General features: G+C 38.1%; 2 protein-coding genes across 2 annotated transcripts; one reads left to right on the top strand and one right to left on the bottom strand.

Annotated features, from left to right (window-relative positions):
• Window positions 1–4,122: 4,122 nt before the first annotated feature.
• On the bottom strand, window positions 4,123–5,070 carry LOC308460785 (olfactory receptor 13H1-like; the record flags this gene model as incomplete). The annotated part of the gene is made up of 1 exon (XM_080977309.1): window positions 4,123–5,070. One exon carries the CDS (start codon window positions 5,068–5,070, stop codon window positions 4,123–4,125), a length of 948 nt encoding a protein of 315 aa, XP_080833435.1.
• A 6,056-nt stretch (window positions 5,071–11,126) lies between these two features.
• On the top strand, window positions 11,127–12,074 carry LOC308460784 (olfactory receptor 13H1-like; the record flags this gene model as incomplete). Its single annotated transcript, XM_080977308.1, has 1 exon — window positions 11,127–12,074. One exon carries the CDS (start codon window positions 11,127–11,129, stop codon window positions 12,072–12,074), a length of 948 nt encoding a protein of 315 aa, XP_080833434.1.
• Between the last annotated feature and the right edge of the window lie 300 nt (window positions 12,075–12,374).

Genomic DNA, 12,374 nt, shown 5'->3' with positions numbered 1-12,374 from the left:
CAGCTCTTTGAATGATGAGCAGATTTCTAAAATAGATAGGAGTCACAGAGGTAAAAGCCTGTATCTATGTATATGGCAGAGCTCTGGACTGGGCTGAATAAGAATGTAATGTGGAAAGCCAAAGCATCAGCCTGACAGAACTGAGAAAAAGAAAGAGTGGGAAGAAATCTCTATAATATTTTTTTAATGCATTAGAATTGAAGAGAAGCTAAATTTACACTCAAACCTTAATGCTTTAATGTAGCTAATCATAAATACATTCTACATCACCATCATCATCATCATCAGATATGGGACTAAATAGTCCTCTAGAACTGACTGGGATTGCACCTGTTAAAGACCTTCTGTATCACAGTAATAGGGCTCTGCATCAGGCTAAGAAGACTGATAATCTCTGTGATATGTATCAGTTTTATTCTTAGATGAATGGTGGTGGAAATACAGTGCAAACAACAATAAACAATAATAAACAATAATAGGAGTAAGTGTCTCCTTGACCCATCCAGTCCCCCTTTCCCAAATACCCTCTTTAGGGACTTACACTGGTGTGAGTTATACCAGGGGAGCCCTGAAGTGAGACATGTACTCTCATGTATCTCTGGTTCACCTGGGAGGTAAGGAACGTACGCTGAGCTATCCGTGGCTGAGCCCTGACCTACCCAAGAAAGTACAAGATTAGCCAAATCCAAATTCTTTTGCCCTGGTGGATCCTGGGTCTGGTTTGTGCTGTAAACATGGATCTTTCATTTCTACTATAAAATAATGCTACAGCCACTATTAGATTGGATGATCGACATAGAAATACCAAATAAGTTTTAGTAATCTCCCTGGCAAGCATTTTACGCATAATTTTGCAAATCCAGTAGGCATAGTAAATGTATTTCCTTATTTTCCATTTGACTCTTTCTGCTTAATAACTATGACTGCAAATGGACTTGTTGCCTAATGTACCATTTCCTTTGCTACTGGCCCATACTTGATATCTATTTTTATTGCATCTTCATTACCACAAGCTATTGCTAACTACTTGTTTTCACTTTTCTGCCTATTCATTGCTCTGCTATCACATGATAGGCAAAAAAAAATGTGTTAGCCCTAGTATTATTATTATTTTTTAAGGTCTAGCCCAGGATTATGTGCGGCAATAATTAAGAACACTGCTAGCACTTGTGCTAAGGGTCTTTCCTTCATGCATAAATTGTTGTCATTTGCCCACAGGGATTCCAGGCTAAATGCCATATTCTTTTTGCGATGAGGGGGGATCATGGCCTAGAGACAATGTGGCAGAATGATTCAACAATTGAGCTATGAAATTAATTAAAGATTACAGCCCGAAAAATAATCATTAATTTTCTGATAGAATAAACAAATTGCTTCCAGTAGCACCTTAGAGACCAACTAAGTTTGTTATTGGTATGAGCTTTTGTGTGCATGCACACTTCTTCAGATACACTGAAACAGAAGTCACCAGACCCTTATATATAGTGAGAGGGAGGGGAGGGGTATTACTCAGAAGGGTGGTGGGAATGGGTGATTAGCTGATAGGTGTGGTAAACCTGTTGACAACTGTTAACAACTGCAATTGGTTTTACAGGAAAAAGCAAGGGGTGAGATGGCTAAAGATAGCTTTATCATGTATAATGAGATAAGAATCAGATGGCTCTATTCAGACCAGGTCTCTCCATGGTTTTAAGTTTGGTAATAAGTTGCAGGGATGCGGGTGGCACTGTGGTTCCACAGAGCCTAGGACTTGCCAATCAGAAGGTCGGCGGTTCGAATCCCCGCGATGGGGTGAGCTCCTGTTGCTCAGTCCCTGCTCCTGCCAACCTAGCAGTTCGAAAGCATGTCAAAGTGCAAGTAGATAAATAGGTACCGCTCCAGCGGGAAGGTAAACGGCGTTTCCGTGCGCTGCTCTGGTTCGCCAGAAGCGGCTTAGTCATGCTGGCTACATGACTCAGAAGCTGTACACCGGCTCCCTCGGCCAATAAAGCAAGATGAGTGCTGCAACCTCAGATGCCACGACTAGACCTAATGGACAGGGGTCCCTTTACCTTTACTAATAAGTTGCAATTCAGCAATTTCTCTTTCCAGTCTATTTCTGAAATTCTTTTGTAATATGACAGCTACTTTGAGATCTTGTATAGAATGTCCTGGGAAACTGAAGTGTTCTCTTACTGGTTTCTCTGTCTTGTGATTCCTGGTGTCAGATTTATGTCCATTTATGTCATTAACAGTCGTCAACAGGTTTACCACACCTATCAGCCAATCACTCATTCCCACCACCCTTCTGAGTAATACCCCTCCCCTCTCTCTCCCTATATATAAGGGTCTGGTGGCTTCTGTTTCAGTGTATCTGAAGAAGTGTGCATGCACATGAAAGCTCATACTAATAACAAACTTAGTTGGTCTCTAAGGTGCTACTGGAATGAATTTTTTTATTTTGTTTCGACTACTGCAGACCAACACGGCTACCTACCTGTTTCTGATAGAATATTGTGTGTGTGTGTTTATAGTACAATTTATTACACATGATGAAAGATGCAAGGCATATCATATACTGATCAAGAGTACCAAAGATTCATGTTAAGCTCATATAGCTGGTCAGACTGCTTAGTTCCTGAGGGCACCACATGGTTTTCCATACACCTGTTTCATCCTTGATGGACAGAATGAGAATTAATTGAAATTTGAAAGTGCTTGCCAATGTGTGTGTGTGCAACTCATTCACACACATGACACACATGCACAAGAAAGATCGCTGATCCAGAGCCAGACAGATATGACACTTTTTCCCCAGAGACCTAAAAATATTTAACAATAAGCTTAAATCAAATTGAAGGAGGGCAAGAACAGACCCTCTAAGTTTCCCTATTTTCCAGGAACATCCCTGATTTAGAAAAGCTATCCTGGTTTCCAATTTTATCCCAAAATGTCCTACTTTTCCTTAGGATGTCCCTATTTACATTGGAGAAATGTTGGAGAGTATGGAGTTATCCGACCCCCAAACCATCTGAAGGCAATGCTGTATAAGGAAGTTTATTTAATGTTTAACGTTTTATGATGTTTTTATGAATGTTGGAAGCTGCCGAGAGTAGCTGGGACAGCCCAGTAAGATGTGTGGGGTATAAATATTAAAATTATCATTATGGAATGGGAGGTCCCTATTTTCATCAGATAAATGTTGGAGGGTATGTAAGAATGAGTTGGTGGCAGCATAAAGCACAGTGTTACCTAATTATCTAACTAACACTCAAAGTAGAAAAATAAAACAGGCAGTGTAAACAAGAGTTACGGTGCAAGGGATTGACTTTTAGAATAGAATAGAATAGAATAGAATAGAATAGAATAGAATAGAATAGAATAGAATAGAATAGAATAATAGAACTGGGTTTATTTATATATCAACACACTTGACTTCTACAAGAAGTTAAAATGCAAAAACAGAGCAAAATTCACAGCAGCATTTCCAAGCATCTGGGTGGGCTTGTCTAATCAAGAATGTTTTTAGTAGGCCCCTAAAAGGATGCACTAAAGGGTCCTGCTTGATATTAATAGGCAGGAAGTTAAGATGAAGCAAAACACAACCCTCAGCTCCACAACTCTTGCAGTATTGCAGCTCCTGCACACAGGAAGGAGAGATCTACAAGAAACCAAGTTTCAATCTTATAGGCCCTTTAAATGAAATAAGTTGTTGAATGATAACCTGTTTTTCTTCTTCCAGAAAGGTATACTATTGACTTAGTGTTGCTTTATACAGAGAGTGACTATTGGAACATATGCAGAAACAATAACAGGGAATGCAGGGCAAATACTATAGAGCAAATACTATAGTAAATGTGGTGGTGTACACTGCAAATATATTAACAATGCCAAGCTGCAATCGCAACTGATAGTATAGTTACAAAACAGACGAGAATAAATTACATCACTGCTAACGTTACAACAAACAGAATTGCAGGGAAATACATTTTTGAAGAATTCTGGATGGTGAACATTCATTTAAAGGGCCTGCAATATTAATCTGAAGTTTGCTGAACCTAAAATGAAATCTGGTGAAAATAAAACATACACAATTAGGTGATTTACAAGGGAAACATCCAAATAAAAAAGCTATGTATCTATTTAATATGTCATGTCTGGTTTTTTCTTACCTATCAGTTTTTTCAATGCTCCCAAGACTTCTTGGTTTCTGAGTGTATAAATTAAAGGATTAAACATGGGAGTCAGCACTGAATTAAATGGAGATATTATTTTATCTATCTCATGTGTCCCTGCATTTTGTGGAAGGAGGTAAGTGAATATAGCTGTGCCATAGTACATGATCACTACAGTCAGATGGGAACCACAGGTGGGGAAAGCCTTTGTCCTACCTCCTTCTGAGTGGATCCTAAGGATGGTCACAAGAATGCGCATGTAGGAAAAAAGGATGAAGCCCAGAGGGAGAACCAGTGTCAAAGTGCTAGTGAAGTACATGCTTATCTGGCTTGAAGAGGACTCTGCACAAATGAGCTTAATAATAGATTTAACTTCACATCCTATATGGTCAACCTCATTGTTTCCACAGAATCGAATGGGATTAGTAATAGATGGAATCACAGTAATCATAAAGGAAGCAGTCCATGTTGCAGTGGCAAGGAGGATGCACACTGTTCTGTTCATAATCATGGTGTAGCGCAGTGGATTGGAAATGGCAACATAACGATCATAAGCCATGACAGCCAGAAGGAAACATTCTGTTGTACCAAACAGAAGAAGAGAATACATCTGTGCATAGCACAAAGGAAGAAGCATTACAGGTCTGTCCACTAAGCAATTAGCTATCGATTGTGGGATTGCTGTTGTTGTGAGGCAGAGGTCAAGGATGGCCAAATTGCAGAGGAAGAAATACATGGGATTATGAAGCTTTGGATCGTGTATGACTACCAAGATAATAAGTCCATTTCCAATTACTATTATTGAATAGGAAATGATCAAAAAGGTCATTAAAGCCATTCTTGATTTGGGTCGATCTGACCACCCAGTGAGAATAAATTCAGTCACTTCTGTCTCATTTTCTCCCGCTTGCTGCATGAAGATGGATCTGAAAGTTTACAGTATGTTATATATTATATATTAGCACATTTAAATACATTTAATTAGAACAAACTATTGTGTACCGTGGTTGGTCTATTTTGGAATCGTAGTTCATACACAAGCAGCAGATGCTGCTGTAGAAGATTTCCTGCACTGCATCATATGAGATTGCATGATAGGTTGCTTCTCAAATCCCCACTTAAAAACAATAAACTGGGAGAAGATTCTAGACTAACCTTCTAGCTGATATGCAAGGCTGAAAGTTGCAACTGTGTCTAACACTCATTCTTTTCATTGAGCCTATAAAATCTTTCAAGAAAGATATCCCAGGATTTTGACAACTGATCAGTCTTTACACAACACATGCACACAAAAGCTCATACCAATAGCAAACTTAGTTGGTCTCTAAGGTACTACTGGAAGGAATTTTTTTATTTTGTTTCGACTACGGCAGACCAACACAGCTACCTACCTGTAACTAGAAAAACACATATATGTATATTTTCTATATCATATTGTATGAAGATGTAATGAAGAGAATCAGAAACAATACATTGAAAAGCATATTATGGTCACAGATATTTTCAATTAACCCAAATAGTAAGTTATATTGCACTTTTTTGAAACACAGTGTTATGCATATTTACTCATCATTGCTGCTATGTTCTGTGAGGCTTAGTTCCAGGGAGGTATTCATAAGACAGCAGCTTTATTTGCATGCATATTAAAATACACCCATACATTAACTACTGTTTAATTATGTTGAGTTTAATAATTCAAGGAAGAGTCTGATAATAGAGCCTGACATATAACTGAGAGAAAACCACTCCAATTCCAACAATAGTCAGTCAGCTAAGCCATGACCCAGGATACATCTATTCCATTTCTTTTCCAACTGAGTTTTGCATATCTCTCTACCCTCCTCCAATAGTGAGTCAGCATTCCACTGGCCACTGAGCATGAAGTTTATTCCCCATTGAGCTACCTCAGGGGTTACCCACTTGGGGTTTTTATCCAAAAAAGAAAATCGTGTACATCTGCAAAACTTTATCCTAAAAAGAAAATGGTGCACAAATGCTAAACCTTTGGTTCTCACCCCCCGCCACAAGCCTTCTGATAAATTTCCCTTTCTTCATTCCAAAAGTGGGATAGGAGTATTTTAGGATTAAAGAAAAAAGAAAAAGAAATAAACAATGAAAAATAAATGTGTCTGCATAAGCAATGGCACTACTACCAAACAGACTGAATGAGAATTCTTGCAATGAGGACAACGAAAAGTAGGCAAAAATTATACTTGCCTTCTTAAATCTCATTGAACTCAGAAGAAGATAATCCACTGTTTTTGGATTGCCTAGTGTGTTTAAGAAGTCAGCAATTACAGATTCATAAAAAGAAAGAAAAATGCAGACAAACTGCTTGAATAAGACTCCCCATATCATCTGTGCAAATGAATGGAGAAACAGCTATCTGGCTTTCAGTGGGAGATATTATTTAAGAAACTATGGCATAGCATTTTATTTGCATACTTATTTACTTACTGTTTTTTATTCCCTCTGAGCAGATTCTCTATTGCCTCATTACTGTTTGAAATTATTACAGTAGTTTTAATTAGTAGAAGTTTTAATGGGTTGCCTACAACTAGTTTTCATGCTGAGTTTGGAGAACACCCTTTGCAAAACAGTGTAAACAAGCAAGAGTTTGTAGAAGTCTTCTGAAATTTCCTCTGTGAATTTGTCTAATCCTCTTTTAAAGCTATCCATGTTGGTGGCCATTGGCTGCCTCCTGTGGGAGCGAGTTCCAGAGTTTAACTATGTGCTGTATATAGAAGTACTTTCCTTTTTCTGTTCTGAATTTGCCAACATTCTATTTAAATGGATGTCCAAGAGTTCTAGTGGAGAGAGAGAGAGAGAGAGAGAGAGAGAGAGAGAGAGCTCTTCCACATCCATTTTATCTATCCCATGCATCATTTTAGAAACATCTATATTTTCATTTCTGAGGAATGATATATAATGAAATGAAAAGGATATTTAAAATAACTTTTGTAACAAAAACTAGAAGTTTTTCTTTTGGGAATTATAGTGACCTAAACTGTATAGAAACTTATTCATGTATGCTACTACTGCGGCAAGAATGTTACTTGCCCCAAAATGTAAAGAAGCAGAACTCTCAGCAAAGGAAGCATAGATACAAAAACTTATGGAATATGCAGAAATGGAGAAACTTACTGGAAAAATAAGAAATCAAGATAACAAACCTTTGATTAAAAAATGGAAATGGTTTATTGAATATTTAAAGATGATTTGTAAACAGATAAGAACATTGGCAGGATTATTGTAATAACCTGTGGTTTCACAAGAGTATATATTTAAAGAAGATGAATAAATGAGCACATTAATTTGGATATGCAGAAGATATTAAAAATAAATTTAAGGAACTGCAGAAAGAGGGGGAAGGAAGTCAAGTTTTGAAATGTCGAAATGATTGTAAAATTAGTGAAATGTATAAACTTGAAAAGTATAATCATTTTTAAAAATAAAATAAAATAAATGGCTATCTTGTCACCACTTACTCTCCTTGTGATTTGAGGACCCGATCCCCGCTTGGGGAATAAAGACACGTGGACACAGTATATAAGGCTAATGGGCAAGAAAAGGCCACAACTTTATTGATTACAGCATGTGAGAAGGTATTGGCTTAGGCATTGGACCACAGAACATTAGATTCCACCCACTCGGAGAGGGGTGATTTGGAAGAGGGGTTAACCACCAGTAGGGGGAGCCTGTTGATGCTAATACAACTATAAGCTCTCCCCTGATGTCACCGAGGGTCGTGCCATGGCCCCCCGCCACACGGGCATCGGACAGGATCCAAGCATCTGGAGCCAGGATAGGCTCAGGCCCCTGACTCAGCCCAGCTGGTATTTGTTGCAGGGGAACCTGTGCAGACTGGAACTCTTCAGGGTCAGGCCCCAGACTTGGTTCAGATGATGCCTGCCTGAGGCAAAGGATCCGGTGCAGACTCAGACTCCTCTGGTTCCGAGTCTGAGCCTGAGTCCCAGGCCATCACACAGAATTTCAAAACTTTCTCAAATTCACTTTACTTTCAAATTAACCACACTACTGATATTCACTATGACTTGAAGTTTTAGGTAAGAATAACTTTGTGAAGTAATGAGACATTTGGGAGCGTGCCTAAAGGGAATAAGAAGCAAATAGTTTTTCTTTTTTTCTTTTTAAAAATCAAATACGAGACAAAGTTTTCTCAGATAAAAACTCTTGTTAATGAGGAAATATTTATTTCTCCATCCATTTTTATTGATGTTAGTAAGGGAATTACACTGCAGCGTCTTACTTGCACTTTTTTTCTACTTATAAATGCATGTGTTGTATCCTTAGCCATTAATATACAATTCTGTATTTAAATTAATATCTGATTAAAGTGCATTTTTTAAAGTAGTAATCTGTTTCAAAACAAGGCTTCCAACATTTGAAACACATTTATATTGGCTTAGGGGACATTTTTCATGATTATTATTTTTTAAAATCAACTTGCTACAATTCAGCTTAGATATAAGATTTATACAAATTAAGATAAGAATTCAAAAGACAGTTTGATATTGTCAGCCTAAAGGATGGTGATTTCTGCTATGCAAAGGGCTTAAAAAGGCAAGTAGTGAACTTTCTTACTCATTACTGACCTCGTTGTGATTATCTTTATTTTTTAAATGAAGATACGTTTGAATTCATAAATTTCCATTAATTCCCCTTGTATGATTTATGCAAACATCAATTTTCCCTCCTCCCAGTTTTACTTTAAAAACCCTATATGGTCAGCCTGTTCAGTACAGCACCAGTTTTCATTTTAAAAACTGATACAGAGGGTTGAGAAACCTTTGAGATATAACAGAAGGTGGTGCAGGGGGCTGCTAGGGGTGTGTCAGTTGCCCCCCAAAACCCAGCCTTCTTCCCTGTTCCACTAGCAAAAGTAATTTTCTTAATTTATCTTACAGTAGTTTATTTGTTTTTAATGGGCATTTTGCAGAAAATGCTTGGTTGATGTTGTTCTCATGCTAGAATAAGTGCAATCTAACTTTGGTCCACAAAGATAAATATTATATAGATTTCTTCATGACACCCTTCTTATTAGTCATGCCTTCCCTGTGGAATGCCCTCCCATCAGATGTCAAGGAAATAAACATCTATTTGACTTTTAGAAGACATATTAAGGCTACCCTGTACTGGGAGGTTTTGAGTGTTTCTTGGGGGTTTTTTTGTTTTTAATATTTTATTAGAAGCTGCCCAGAGTGGGTGGGGCAATGCATTCATAAGGGGGGGCATATAAATTTTGTTGTTGTTATAAGAGATATAATTTGAGGTAAGCCTGAGAAAAATAAAGGACAGATCGGAGATTAACTTTGTTTATGGAAGCGTTGTACAGAGGCTGTCCCGGATCAATATGATTTTTGGAAAAGTACAAAATCCACATAGAATGCCAGCGGTTATCCTGCTTGTGAAAATCATCAGAGATTGCAAAGAAAGGAATTTATGATAACAACAAGAAGAGAAAAGAAGTAACAAAGGACTTTCCGGATCAAACTGGAGAGAACTGTCTAATTAATGCAGTAAGATAAGTGACGCTGTTTTGGACTCGAGCTGAGCTTGATGTATGGGTACCCCCAACAAAATTTAAAATTTGGCTGTATAATTTGGAATCAATGTGATAATGTGATGTGATTGGCCCGTTAATAAAAATTATTTTTTAAAAAAGAGATATAATTTGAGTCAACAAAAGCTATTTATTGAAATGCTTAAATATTTAATCGAAGAACTTGCAGAAACTGTTTTCCAGTGCTGAAATCCTATGCATTTTTACCAGTGAGTAAGCAAGCTACAATGAAAACAATAGGATTTACTTCTGAGTAGATATGTGCTAGCTCATAATGTTTGTGGGGAGCAGAGGCATAGCATAAAGAGAGGATTCATTTTCTTCTTTCCCCATCACTTGTTATTCTATTTGCACCTATCTGAATTTTGCAATGAAAAACTCAATGTACAACCAAAAACTGTCTACAAAAAATGCTTATATTGGGGAAAAGTATGCCTGAAAATGGACTCATTGGGGAAAATAGCATATTTGCACATTTGGCAAATGTGCATTCAATGTGTATTATAGGAGATTGCATACCAAATTGCTGATGAGTTTTTGTGAGGACCTTTGTTGCGAACTCCTAGAGCTGACTGGGGGGAAAAGATGAGAAACTTCAGTCAGGCTCTTCTAATGTTCATATGGCACACACGGTAAATATCGAGCAGTTCATGCTTACTTGATGCAAGAAACATTTCACATTTGCACTCTGGTGCCATTTTAGAAAGTTTAGCATATGTTCCATTTGGGTTGTGTAAGAGTCTGTCACCCAAATGTTTTGCAAACTTCCATATCTATAAACTTCCATACCTTCCAAAGGGAAGCAAAATATTTAAATCCTACCTGCTTCTTTACTATAATCATCTATGAAAAGCAGCATATCTGTGCACGCGTGGGTCGCGATTCGGTGCTTCTGCGCATGCGCAAAGCACCATTTAGTGCTTCTGCGCATGCGCAAGGGCCGAAACCCGTTCCAGTACTTCCAGGTTTGGCACAGTGCGCAACCCGAAATCACACAACCCGAAGCATCTGTAACCTGAGGTATGACTGTAGTATTGTCTGAAATTTATTGTATTTAAAATCTGAGGTTCAGGTACAACTCTCCTCTCTAACACCGCAATTTCTAAATGCAAGGTGCTTTCTCTATATCCAACCATGTTCTCTGAAGTGATATAGTCCTGGAAACATTTTACAACCTCATCAGCTGTTTATGTGAACCCAGACACCAAAGGAGACCAAAAGTACAACAACAATAGAGAAAGGTTGGCATACTATGTTGTTGTTGTTGTGGAGGGCAGTTCACAACAGTTCACAGCATAGAGCGCTGTTATTCTAAATTTGCTTAAGTATAGCTATTTTCAAATTATTCACATTGTATTTTTCTTTTGCTATGTTCCAGGCCAGCCTTTATGCAGGAAGTAGGCGAAAATGAGACAGCTGTGACTGAATTTATCCTCATCGGTTGGTCAGGTCGACCCAAGTCAAGGATGGTTTTAATGACAGTTTTTATAATTTCCTACTTCATAACAGTTCTTGGGAATGGACTTATTGTTGTGGTAGTGATATGTGACCCACGGCTCCACAACCCCATGTATTTTTTCCTCTGCAATTTGTCTATTATTGACCTCTGCCTCACAACAACGTCACTCCCACAATCTATAGCCAACTGCTTAGTGGACAGGCCTGTAATGTCTCTTGCTGCATGCTATACACAAATGTATTCTATTCTCTTATTTGGTACAACTGAATGTTTCTTCCTGGCTGTCATGGCTTATGACCGATACATTGCCATCTCCAATCCACTGCGCTACACACTCATCATTAACAGGACAGTGTGCATCATGTTGGCCACTTCCACATGGGTGGCAGCCTTTCTTATAACAGTAGCCCCTTGTCTTGCTAAGCCAGCTAGGTTTTGTGGAAACAATGAGGTGGACCATATAGGATGTGAATTCAAATCTATGTTTAAGCTCATTTGTACGGATACCTCTATGAGCCAAATAAGCGTTTACTTCACCAGCACTTTGTCACTAATTATTCCCCTTAGTTTTATTCTTTTCTCCTATCTGCGCATTCTAGCAGCCATTGTAAGAATGCACTCAGGAGGAGGCAGAATGAAGGCTTTCTCTACATGTGGGTCTCACCTGGCGGTAGTGACTATGTACTATGGCACAGCCATATTTGTCTACCTTTTCCCTCAGAATGAGAAGACTCATGAGATGGAAAAAGTACTTGCAGCATTCAGTGCAGTGCTTACACCTGTGTTTAACCCTTTAGTTTACACACTCAGAAACCAGGAAGTTTTAGGAGCACTGAAGAGACTTTTAGGTAACAAAAAGCCAGGCATTACATACTAAACTTGTTTATGCAGCTGTTTTAGTTGCATTGTTCCTTCATAATGTGAAGAACATTTCCTTGATTGTCCCATAGTGTCACTTCTTTTTACTGTTTTTGGCAAGGAAATGGAAATACACTACAAATGTAACAGGAATGTAAAATTAACGTTCATGTTATGGCATATCTTATCCAAAAATATAATTACCTACAGAATGTGAACTTAACTGTGGTGTTATTTTTATTCTCCCTGTCTTTTAAACCTATCAACAGCTTGATCTCTAGCTCAGCAGAGTCACAATATTGGTGGCCCATTCTTGTAT

Source organism: Podarcis pityusensis (assembly GCF_964106645.2).
Source record: "Podarcis pityusensis genome assembly, chromosome: 13".
Taxonomy (NCBI): Eukaryota; Metazoa; Chordata; class Lepidosauria; order Squamata; family Lacertidae; genus Podarcis; species Podarcis pityusensis.
The sequence above is the reverse complement of the archived record's forward strand: the minus strand, read 5'-3'. Positions and strand labels throughout refer to the sequence as shown.